This window comes from Lepidochelys kempii, chromosome 7 (genome assembly GCF_965140285.1).
Source record: "Lepidochelys kempii isolate rLepKem1 chromosome 7, rLepKem1.hap1, whole genome shotgun sequence".
In the NCBI taxonomy this organism is placed as follows: domain Eukaryota; kingdom Metazoa; phylum Chordata; order Testudines; family Cheloniidae; genus Lepidochelys; species Lepidochelys kempii.
Window position 1 is genome coordinate 29,497,778 of NC_136386.1, and position 12,754 is coordinate 29,510,531.

The window sequence follows — 12,754 nt, forward strand, 5'->3', positions numbered from 1 at the left end:
TGCCCCATAGCCTCTTTTATTTCCAGTCCGCTGATTCTATCATACGGGGCACAGCAGTTCACGAGCCGATTCTTTGGTGGTTGGTTGGGTTTTTTAAGAGCGGGGGAAGCTGCAAGTGGTTTGAGACTTAACATCTAACCTGCTCAGCCAAGAGAGAGAAAATTCACTGTCCCTAGAGGCGGTGAGTCGGTGGTTGGGAGCATCATGCTGAGCACACGCTGCAGCAGGTCCCAACTACCTCTAGGAGTAGGATGCTTCCTTGAATATGCTTTGATCGGCTTCTCCACCTGCTCCTTCGAGCCTGCTCCTCCGTCCTCTTCCATCTGCTCTCCCGCCCCCTTGGGCACCCCAACCTGCTCCGGGACCCCCTAAGATAATCGTCCATCCCTTACCTCCGATCTATTCCTTTAATCCCCCCCGCCGCCGCCGCTCCTCTACGTCCCCCGCCGCCACACCCCCGCTCTGATCCTCCCTACCCGTGAACGCCCGACGTCCGCTCTCCCCACGCTTGGGCGAAGGGCGCCGGATAGGGCCGCAGCTTCTTCACAGGCTGAGGGCGGGGAAGCGCTGGACACGTGCCGCTCGCGGCCGCCCCAGGAGCCCGGGGCGAGGCCGGCTGGGGGTGGGCAGACACGCGCCCACCCGCCCATTGTTCCCCGAGGCGGGTCTAGCCGGCGACCCACGCCCCCGGCCCTCCTCATTGGCTGGCGGAGGCGCCCGGGGCTCGGGCCGCTCAGTGGAGAGCGAGGTCCATTGACAAAAGCGCCGGGCGGCGGGGCTAGGGGCGGCCGCCTGCCGGGGACGGTGCTTGCCGCTGCTCAGGCGGGGAGGGGGCGTGGGCTGCTCTGTAACCCCCCGCAGTGATTGTTAGCCGGGAGCTGGCCCCAGGCTGCGCTGGGCAGGCGGAGGCTCGAGGCAGCGGCTGCAGGGAGGCGAAGGCTCCTGCGAAGAGGGGGCGGCGGTGCTAGGCTGGTGGAGCAGGAGCCGTGCGGCCGGGCGCGCCCGCTCCCTTTGCATGGCTGCGAGGAGGGGTGGGCCCCCCTTGGAAGGTGAGCAGCCGGCGGTGCAGCGTCGGGGGATTGGGTTGGGCCCGACCGCAAATGAAGCAGCAGCTCCAGTGTGCAGCTGGGGCACCTGCACCGGGCTGGCGCAGTCGGCACGCCGGGAGCGGGCGGACACAGCTTGCAGGCAGCAGCCACCGCCCCCGCCTGCCGATGCCGTGCTTGTGGCATGCATGCTCCCCCACCCCGCCAAGGCGAAGGATTAACGGCACGAACCCCCTCGCCCCGACTGCTGCGGCAATCGCGGCCTCTGTGGGTAGGGCTGGCGGTATTGGCCTCGGCTCCAGCCAGCCAGCCACCCTCCCGCTCGGGGGAGTCCCCATATGGCTTTGCGGCGAGAAACGCTCTGCCTGCAGCACCTCTGATGAGTGTGCCACGGCGGGGGAGGGAAAGGGGGCAAGTCCGCGGAGGGGGGAGGGAGCACCGGCTGGGCGGGGGAGGGAGCACCGGCTGGGGGGGGGCGCGAGGGGGGCTCCGTGTGTGTGTGTGGGGGGTGCAGTGTGCGTGGAAACCTAGCGCGGGTGGGGGGGAGGGGCAGCGTGCCTGGGGAGAGGGGCCAGCCGGCTGGGAGGGCGGTGCTGTGGGGTGAGGGTGGTCGGGGGTAGCGGGAGGAGGGGGCTGCGCGCGTGCGGGGAGCAGGTTCCCCCAGGGCCGGGCTCAGCAGGGCTCTGGGGAGCGCGGGTGCGGGGCCGGTGGCCGCGGGGGCGTCAGTGCGCTGCGCTCTTCCCCGCAGGTGCCCGGGCCGGGGCCCCGCAGGCGGACGGACCATGGTGACTTCCCCGCTCCGGGGACGGCGGCGGCAGGAGCCGGAACCTCAGCGCTAATGGAAACTGGGTGCGCTGCCAGCTCCGCACCTCCGCGGGGGGGAGGCGGCGCGTCTCCAGCTGCTGCTGCCCGGCCCCCGCCAGCTGACGGGAGCGCGGCCGTCGGTGGGCTCGGCAGCCGGAGCCGGGCGGGCATGGAGACCGCTGCGGTGCCGGAGCGGGGCCCGGCCCGTGTCCCCCCGGCCCGCCCGCCCGCCGGGAGGGAGCCCCGAGCCGGCCACCTGCGGTTCCTGCGGAGGAGCGTGGTGGACTCGGACCAGGAGGAGCCGCCTCTCGAGCTCTCCGCGGCCGAGCCGCGCCGGATCGTCCTGCTCTCCAAAACCAGGAGGATGATTGCGGAGAGGGCCAAGGAGCGGCACGGGGAGGCCGAGCTCGAGCCCGCTGCGGCGGAGCCGGCGGTGGAGCCCAAGGGGGCCGCCCCTGGGGGGCCGGCCGCGGCCGAGCAGCAGAAGGAGCCGGGCAGGGATGCGGAGAGGAAGGAGCCGTCGGACAAAGATCAGACCAAGTCCAGGAAGGAGGAGCCCGAGGAGGAGGAGGCCGACATGAAAGCCGTCTCCACCTCTCCCGACGGCCGGTTCCTGAAGTTTGACATCGAGCTCGGCAGGGGGTCCTTCAAAACGGTCTACAAGGGGCTGGACACGGAGACCTGGGTGGAGGTCGCTTGGTGTGAACTTCAGGTAAGCTGGGCTGGCCTGGCAGCTAAGGACACCGCCTGTGCCATCTACAGACCTGCAAACGCAGCCTTTAGAGTCCCCATTGCTGATCCTCCTGCGTCTAACTATAGCATGTGGTTTTCATTGGCTCAGAAGCTGCCACCTTATGTAGGCTCCTGCCTGCCTTAACCCCCTCAGCACTGGGCGTGATCACTGACATTTCTGGCAATGTAATGGGCTAAGGATGAGACTGATGAGAAGGTCAGGAATTTTTCCCTTGGCTGCCTAGAGATTGTCAGAAGAGGCTTCTGGGGGTAGTCATATGTCACTCAAACTGACACTTGAGACATCTGTAACTTGATTTAGCAGGAGTCTAGCTGTCTGTAACTTAAAAAATACGTTAAAGATCTTAAAAGACAATTGCAGAAAATAGATTTACTTCCTTTACAAATCTAAACATGGCGGTTGTGGGTCTAGGGTCTCTTCCCACTGAAACCTCCTATTTTGAAAGGGTTATTAAGCTGTCACAAGCTCATTCTGAATTGAAACTTGGGAAGCACTTTCTAATCAAACATGGCTTATATATTTTTGGCCATATCTGAGTTAGTCTTTCAGCAAAGTCAAAAATGTGTGGCTTCAGATGTCTTTTTGAGCAAATACAACTGAAGTCTCCCCGCCCCCCCATCTCTCAATTTTTTTTAAGCCTTTGAGTCCTGTAGGGTGAAATAGTACATTAATACAACTCTAATTAAAGGCCTGAGACTCTTCAGTTTCTGGGCATGGACACTACATTCTTTTAACTATTCCTGTAATTCTTTATATTTTTCATACAAACTTAAATGTACCACAGGCCATGTGGGTTATACAAATTGCAACATGATGTACCCCAGGGTTTTTTGGTGAAGTTTTTGCTATCTGTTTCCTGTCTCCACCTAGGTTAGTAACATACATTAATATGAGACTTAAGCTGTTGTGACTTTTTGAATCCTTAGTTTTTTTCTTTTAGTAAGATCTTCTTTCTAGACTACCTCTTAAACTAGGTTGTGTTGTATAGATTTTGCTGGGGCTCTGACATCTGTACCTCAAATTGAGCCATGATGGCACTAATCCTGCATTCCTTGTGCACCCAAAACTCCCACTGAATACAGGATCGATCCTCTTGCTGTAATAGTGTCTAAGTACAATTTAGTAAAGGATAGAATGGAAGCCCCGATTCTGAAAATCAATGTAAACTCTACTTTGCCTCCTGTGATAGGCAGCTGAGTGGACATATAGCCTTGTCACTTTGGTTGATTTTATTGTATGGTATTTTGTAATCCATTGCAACCCCATATTGTTTAATTAAAAGTGTAGGGAATATGTTTTGATTTTTCATTTGAATTTCTCCTATTCTGTTAAGAGCCAGTGAAATAAAAACAACTTGCTTTCCTTGTTGGGCTTTTAAAAGCACTGCAGAGCCAGCATTATGGTGTATTGCAGCAAGAGAAGTACAAAAAAAGGCAAGATAGAAAAGGTCCCAGTAGCACAGGGGAGACTGTATGAGAATCAGGGGAGAAGCTGCATAATTGACAATTGGAGAATTTGTCATGCTGCTGGGAGGAAAAGAGAGAGGCATCATCGCAAGCTGGCTTTGTCATTCCGGTCTGGGTTTGGTTGGAGGGCGCAAAATATTAGCGTGTGTAAGTTTTTATTTTAATAACTAAAGGTTCATTTAAAAATGTTTATCCAGTTGTTCTCTTCAAGTGAATGTTTGGATATAATGAAAGGTCAATATCATCTGACAATCTTATTGTGGCCTGTGTTGGGCAAATTCTGTCACAACAGAACAGTCAGCAATTTGGAATTCATTTTGCTGTCAGCTTCGTTTTAACTCTGCTTTACTAGAGTAATGTTTAAATCTATAATTGACTATCCATAGCTGCTTAGAAAGATCATTATGTCAGAAAATAGATACTTTGCAAATTGTAATCTTCTGGTAATCTAAATCCTCCATGAATCTTTACAAATGGGTATAGTAAGCTACACTGTAAAATTTCACTAGTCTGTTTTTACCCCTCATTTCATTTGGGTAGGAGATCTTGAATGTGCTCCTTTTGTGGAGAAGGTGTTTAAGAGGGTTAAAAACCTCTGATTACCCATATAGATCAAAATGTCTTTTATGGAAGAAGGATCTGTAATCATTACTTTACATTCCATTATAAACCATAGGTACCGCTTGTTTCAAATCTGATGGAGCCACTAACCATTGTTTCACTATTTTCTACAGACTTCTTTCTGTATAATAGCTCTAAATTGAGAGGTCTAATTTTTGGACTAGACAAATACGGGAAAAGTGATAAGAATTCATCAGGGTATTTCTGGCTTCCACTTCTAACAAATCAGTGTCAATTAATTGTATAGATTTGAAGGTAATGTTGGAGAAGGGTCAGCTTCCAGGAGATGGTATGTCAGATTTTCAAGTTACTGTTGAAACTTGTTTTGGATTAATGAAGTGTAACTGAGTGGTGACTGCAAGGTTTTGATTTATGTCAGGCATATGTTTTCAGCCTTTATTTGCAAGAGAAGCAAATAGCCAGCATTATACACTGATGGAGTTATGTATTACTTTTATAATCCTGAGTTGCATGCACTTTATGTCTAAGGCAGACATTTCTAAGTAATCCTGCTTATTTACAACATTTCAAACATTTCTACATGTACCTGGTCAATTATACTTGAGTCTGTTTTTACTTTTCTATAGAAATGTGGTCAGTTGCAAGCGGCAAAGTACTCATACAAAACCATCATTACCTGACAGTTGAAAACATAAAATGTCTATCTTGATACTTTCATCCCACAGGAAACAGTTTTTACATTGCTGAATTTGAACGTTGCATCTGTAGATTTCTTTTCGGGGAAGTGTACACATGTTCTTGTCTTTTTTTCCAGTGAGATCCCTACATTTCCATGCTGATCAGTTGTGCTTCTTAAATCTTGGTTACAGTACACACAGTCAAAATTATAAATAGTGGGAGGTTTTTAAAAGTAAGATCATCTCACAGATATACTTGAAGCTTAGAGAGTGAGAGCCAATGGAACACCTCTGCTATATGTAACTTGATTAGCTTTCAATGAAGATAAAGTAGGAAAGAGAAAAGTTCTGCTTTGGCAAAGTGATGCAGTAAATGACACTCTTCATGTCTAACTTGATTTTTCTAAGTCTGCGACCCAGAAGCATGTACCCCTAATATTTCAATTTATCTTCTCATAGATTGAATTTCCAAGCAGCCATCACTCTTTTGTCCTTGCTCAGCTTTTTTTTCAGTCCAATCATAGTTTTTTTTTTTTTATATCTAGATGAAAGCGTTGTGAACCATTTTTGAGATCTCTGTATATTAAACCACTGGAAGTTTTTTTTCAAGAAGTTAATTTTAACTAAACTTGAAGTCCAAAAAATTATATATTTTTGTAGTGTAACTGATTGAAGAGATGGGCTAAAGATGTAGAATTGGAATCATGGATAGCCTCAGGTTAAAAGTTGAATTGAAACTAGGGTTTAAGTTTGCCTGAGCAAGATATTAAGACTTTAGCCAAATCTTAACTAGAAAATAGACTTCTTTACTATGTTGAATCTAGCCTGGAACTTTTAACTATTGGCAATGGTATTTGTGTACTTGCTGAAGTTTGAAAGGGTTCAGGTTCTTGTTTTTGCCCTCCTCTAGTTAACTGGTGGCACATTGCAGCTGTATACTGAGAATTCAGAATAGCCATATTTCAAAATGCTGTGCCTTCTAACTATAATCTCAGTTCATGAGCAAGGAACGTTAAGATTTGCCAATAGGCAGGTTAAACGTTCTTTTTAGATAGATGCATGCTGAAGAGCTTGAAAGTGTAAGTCCCTTTTTGGGACTTGTAGAAAAATTCTGGGGGAGGCCATGTACAGAGCTACATCACTGAGTAGTCCTCACTAGTGCTCTTCAGTTCCTATTTTGATTCTGATCACTGAGGTTTCTATTTAGAGCTTTTTGTTTGTAGAGCCACTGTTGCAAAATTCGTAGGGAAAGAGGACATCCTTTGCTTGTCCTTCTTTCAAAGATGAAAGGATCAGAGAAGTGGCTACTTATCACCAGTGAACATTATTAAAGCACCCCCCTCCTACTTAAAATGGTTGTCCAAGGCCAAAATCTTTTATATTTTGACTACCGCCTCTTAATTACATTTTGAAGGCCTCCTGTACCTATATCAGAAAGTCCACTAACAGGGTTGGCAAGCTGGTCAGATAATGTGAATTGACTACCAAATATTCCAGCAAGAATGCTGTAATGTAGGTGTCAACGACCTACTGTTTTGTTGCATCATGGTGCCATCTGTAGCAAGCCTACTTAAATGTTGTGATCATTCACTTTACTACATGCTAATGCCACTTGTGGGGGAAAAGGTAAATTAATTGCAAGTTGAACACCTTGATTGGCTGGAATTTTCTAGAACAAACATATGCATGTTTATTTGGCCTGGTATACAAAGTACACGGCTGTTTACAAAGCATATTAAACAAAGTAAAAGGATGTACCAGCCCCGAAGAGTTTACAGTCTAAACTGATTGGACAGATATACAGAAATAAATTCAGAAGGGAGTGGGGGAGGGAGAAAAGTGTTCAATCATGAAACCTCCACCCTCAACACAGAGAAGAGATTCACAGCCATTAAGCTGCTTGAAGAGTTGGCCTAATTATCATAAGTGCATTTAAAAATTACACACACAGCAACTTTAAAAGAAGAAAGTAATTTCATTTTTTCTTTTTTCTGTAGCTGTTCAGTCTGGAGTAACTCACACTTAAATGCTAAAAAGTAATAATTCTTTCTTGTTTTAGACCTTCATTTAATACTTGTTGCATTTTCTGAGCTGAAATAGTTCAAATAATTACACAGCTTTTTGTAATTAGTCATTCGGATCTATCCAAGGCTAAGCCTATTGGTGAGCATAAAGTCTTATTCTTTTATGTCACTGTTCTAATAAACTAGTGCTTTAAAATATTTCACCAGGTTTTTTTGGACCACTCAAATGCCCAACCCTCTCCACCAGTGTGTCTGGACTGCATTGGATATATTCTAAAGGCAGATACATGCCTTAGTGAAATAATTGACTTGATTAGAAACACAACTGAGGTGATTCATGTTGCCACCATGACTTTCCTTTTAGGGTATTAGTCTGAATTAAAGAACTATAAGCACAAGTTGCAATATTTTGAGAACCAACTATGTTGATTTTCTTTAATTTATACATTTGTACTCCTTTGGTATATTCTTTGCATAAGAAGCTCATGCCAGATTAGTTGATGACTAACTGATTTTAATATTGTTTTTTAATTTTCTATTGTTACAACATGAGATTAGGTTTAGGATTTTAATTCAAAGCATTACCTCTGGATCCATGTGCATGTGCTAATCTTTGTTTCCAAGGGTGATATTTGTCTTGAAAGCTCATCTTACAATTTGTAAACTGAAAATTACTTAAATGGAACAAAGCACCTACAAGAATGATCATGTATTAATACCAGTTTCTTACTTTTTAATGAAGGGAAGACATAGGGTTTATATTTAATTAAATTAAACATTTAATGCTGTGTAGTAGAAAATATTCAGCATGATGCTAAATGGGGTCACTCTTGCAATGTTTTTCCTCTTACATTTTAATAATTCATGTATTGAACTAAGTGTCAGTGTTCCAGTTAGTCTTCCAAATGCTAACTGAGGCCTTGATCCTGCAAGGTGATCATGTGGGTGGAATCTTGTGTTTGTGAGGAGCCCTATTCAAGGGAGGAGGTCACTGAATGGGCAACTTTAATAGCTGCAAGGTAATTCTTGTTTGTATATCACTGAAGGTGTGTTTATAATATCTCCAATTAACAAGCAGCCACAAATATAACTAAACAAACTGTTACATTATCTGAAAGGTGGTTGAAGTGCAACTGTCTGCTCTGGATAGAGAGGTTATAACAAACAGAAAAACTTGAGTTTTTCATTGTTGCATTAGCTTGGTGTTCGTACAGCTCATAAAGGCTGACAACCGTTTCATTTATTGATTCAGGGAAAAGGCTGTAGATTCTTAATAGGCTAATACACTATTAATTATCAATTAAAATGATTTCTTAGTCTGAATTAGCAGGACTAGTTTAGAAAATGTTCTTAGTGGAAGGTAGGGAAACCTGCATCTTGGGGTTCTAATTCTGTATTAAGACTTTCTCAATGACATTACAGTAACTTTCAACCAGACTAGCTTTATCTGAACTTCAAGATAACTCTTGAAAGGGTGATTTCTATTAAATTCTGATTGTTAGTTAATTTAATGGAACTTCATTTTTGAAAGAAATAACAGTAAATAAAATTTAGACAATGTTAATAGGAAAACAACACTCTAACGTGTACAGCATAAAGTCTTAATGTGCTGGTATAGCTGTCAGTGGCATTAGAAAGCTAGGTAGAAATGTGGCACTAAAATACCAGTAAACTAGATTGCTGGATTTGAGAAGCATTTAAAAACAAACTGGAACCCATAGCAAGCAGAGCTGAGCCAAATCTCAGATACTTACTTAGAATTTAATTAAATTTGACTTTCTTTTTGCACTTGAAAAAATATTTTATTTTAAACAGCTAGATATAAGTGAGCTGGAAGCTTACATTCATAACTTTGCTAGACACTAAAATTCATGGGTTTAATAGAGACCCTGGATTTATGGCTGATTACAACAATCTGTAATCCACTAACCCCCCCTTTTTGTTTTATGACCACAAAGGTGTAAATGGGCCACTTCACTTTGCGTGGTCCCTTAGAATATGTACTCGCTATTTATGCTAAACTATCTGCTCAACCTTGTATTTAGCTGTAACACGGATTACCTTTCCCAGACCTGAGGAAGAGCTCTGTATAGCTTGAAATCTTCTCTTACCAACAGAAGTTGGTCCAATAAAAGATTGCCTCACCCTCCTTATCTCTCTAATATTGGTCTGGTGTTGTAACCACACCACTACATACAGCTATATATTTCTCTCGTAAAAACATACTGTGGATGTATCTGAGATTTAGTCTGGTGAAATACGGCTAAGAAGAAAATGGGTGAAAATTGCTACAATTTTGTCTGCAATGAACTCTGCCCCCTTTGCTCATGTCTTGTCCATAGTTGGTAGAGAAACATTTTAAGTTTAAAGCATAGCTGCAGGGCTTGTTCTGCTCCATGTAAACTTTTATGCAAATATTTAATGTGCTAATTTGCATATTTACAAATCTGCATACGACCGTAAGCTTATAGCCAATATGCTCTTCCTTGAGCAGTGGCGAGGATGGGACATGGGAACAAAACTTGGTAACTTTAGCTACTTAAAGGTGGTGAGAGGGTCAGACTGGGGAGTAACTGGATGAGTAGCTACTGGAACGGCTGGAGGTTAGGGAGCTCTGGGACTAGCTGAGGCTGCTGCCTGGTGCGGGGGGGGGGGAGTAAATGCAGGGACTCCTGAATGTTTTGGTGGGAATAGAGGGTCCTGGGTGCTACTGGAGGGAATAGTAGAGCTCCTGGGGTGCAGTTGACTGCTCACTCAGCTGTGGCTGGGATTGTGGGTTGGGGAAAGCCTGGTGTAGGTGCCTTTGCAGGGACCAGTGGGAGGCAACTTGGGTCTGGTACTGGGAGAGGGACGGAGGGTGTCACCATCTTCTCCAGGCACCATCCCCTTTCTCTCCAGCTGCCATTGACCTCTCTAGACTACTCCTCGCTGGCACCAGCGGGAGCAGGGTGCCTGGCTGCCTGTTCAGTAGGTGCCAGTAGCTTCGAGCATCCAAAAAAGCAGAACTGCAGGGAAATGTGGATGGGTGACATCTGAGCTGGGCTGTGGGAGTATGGACCTAACTGCCAAATGCTTGACTGTCAGGTGGGATGTGATGCTTGGCAGCCGTGCTGAAGGAGAGATCTTCAGTGCTCTGAAATGTGAGTGGTTCAGTCAGTTGGCGTGTGGAGAATACTAGAAGTGGCCATCAAGGAATGCGGAGTTAGTATCTTGTTTTCCGATTAATAACTAAGTTTGGAGGTAAAAGGGAAGCTAGAGTTGTAGACCCATCACTGCTTGGAGTACATACAGCTCTGTAAGATTATTAGGGTTAAACAAGCATGAGTACGGCTTCCTTCCTATCTGCCTCCTAATGTCTGGGGACCTCTGCCAAAGTCTTGATGAAACGTGGCTGCAACGTGGTTTTGGAGGCCTGCAGAGCTAGAGCTAGAACATCCCGTCCACCTCTCGCTGCTGCTACCCAGCTCTCGGAGGTTGAGTTATGGGGAGTAATGAACCTCTTGCCTGTTGCTCCTTGGGCAAGGTGGATTGATTACAAAGCTATTTAAAGGAGCAAGCAAGAAACCTTGGTTTAAAAAAATCAATTTAATTTGTGTTTTGCATTTGTACTTTATTTTCTGAAAGAGGTTGATTCTCATTGGTTGGTAACCATTAAAATGTGTTGATTTACAACTAAACATAGCTTTGCAGTAAAGTGATGCGGCTTTTTGCTAGCCAGGAGGATGCCCTATATCTGCATTCTTACATTTTATTCAGATGCTTAATTTTTATTTTTTTTGTTGTGATAGAAAATGGTGAATGATGCTTTTTTTTTTTTTTATTCACTAGATTAATTTTTTACTTGTGATTTGTGTCAAGCCCTATTTGGATGGAAATTCAAATTCAAAACACACAAACAGCATTTTTTTTAAAACTATGTATCCAGCACATTTTCTCAAAACATGTTTTGCTTTTAAAACATGTATTGAGCAATGGAAGTATTAATGGTAGTTAATTAATTGAACTGATTATTTGTGATCACCATGTCTTTCAAGGTTTTAGAACGAGTAGATCTCATGCCCTCGCACCTATATTTTATTCATACATTGGAAGAGGAAAATAAGATTTCTTGCTTTTTCAAATCCCATTTGGTTTCTTAGCTTAGAATTAACTAGTCTTTGAACTGGAACTAGTTGAATAGACTGTAATGCCTATTCTCTCTGCACCTGCAGAAGAGGCTACTGCTGTCAAAAGCTGGTTTAGTATTTCAATAAGCTCTGGTTTCAGGTCATTAGCCAATGACTTCCCTCAGCTTAGTGGGTAGACTTTCTTCAAAACTTGGCAGCTGATATGTTCTACTTTACATTAAATACAAAGAAATAATATTAATGATTTGAATATTTTATTATAAATATGGGCCTTAATCTAGGTTGTCAATTTCAAATTTAATTTTTAAAAGGTTTATTTTTAAAAAATCAGAATTTGTTAAAAATTTGTATTCACCTTGTCCCTAGGCCTACTGTGGGGTTACCAAGGAGTGAAGATTCTTCAGTGTCCACTCCTGCAAACCATAAAAGACTTGTCCGGCCTCCCCTGGAAGGATGAGCCAGTGGTTAAGACACTAGCTTCAGACTCAGGAGACTTAGGTTCAAGTCTCAGCTCTACCATAGCCTTCCTCTATGACCTTGGGCATGTTGCTTAGTTCATGTACCTCAGTCTCTGAAATGGGGATAATAGCACTTTCCAACCTTAAAGGGGTGTTGTTTATGATAAATATATTAAAGATTGTGAGGCATTCAGATACTACACTAATGGGGGGGGCAATGAGTACCGTAGATAGATATGTCCTTCCCTGCACCCCCAGGTGAGCCTTGTGAAGCTCTTCTGAGGCCTCTCAAAGCCATACTCCCATGTAAATCTTGGGAGGAGAAGCTGACAGTCTCGTGAAGCATTAGGATTTTTGGAGGTAGGGGGTGGGGCCCAGTCTTTGAGTTGTGAGAAATCCACTCCCCACAGCCTGAATAAAATAGGCTTGTGTACCACTTTCAGTCTAGTCAGGTCTCCGAGCCAAAATAAGTTAATGGTGACTAACAGACTTTAAGGCTTGTTGGAGTTCAGGGATGTTGAACCTTAGGAAAGGGGCTTATGAGCCTTTTGGGGGCTTGCGGGAATTCTATCCTCCTACAGATCTGTATACCCACAGGAAGTGGGGGAAGGCCTGCTGATGGTCCTGGGTTGTGCTCTTGCAGACCCTTTCTTCCTGCAGACCTCAGGATGTGCATAGAGAGAAAATTGGCGAAAGCATGAAGCTTGGAAGGGATCATGTGGTCTTCGTTCCCCACTTTCTGTGAACCTCCTTTGGTCTGCATCATGGAAGAAGCCCAAGCTTCATGACCCTTAAGTAGCTGTGACCCAATGATCT

At 45.1% G+C, this 12,754-nt stretch overlaps 1 protein-coding gene across 22 annotated transcripts in view; it reads left to right on the forward strand.

Annotated features, from left to right (window-relative positions):
* Positions 1–569: 569 nt before the first annotated feature.
* Positions 570–12,754, forward strand: part of WNK2 (WNK lysine deficient protein kinase 2) — a 172,678-nt gene continuing 160,493 nt past the window's right edge. For 6 of the 22 annotated variants that reach the window (XR_012159824.2, XM_073351585.2, XM_073351588.2 and 3 more), the window contains exons 1-2: positions 575–1,049; positions 1,795–2,562. Coding sequence is in view for 21 of the 22 variants with exons in the window: in XM_073351585.2 (XP_073207686.1) it covers positions 1,885–2,562 (678 nt within the window). In the remaining variant the exon portion in view is untranslated. Of the gene's footprint in view, positions 1,050–1,695; positions 2,563–12,754 lie in introns of those variants that run through there. The other 16 variants (XM_073351578.2, XM_073351582.2, XM_073351584.2 and 13 more) reach the window with 7 other exon arrangements.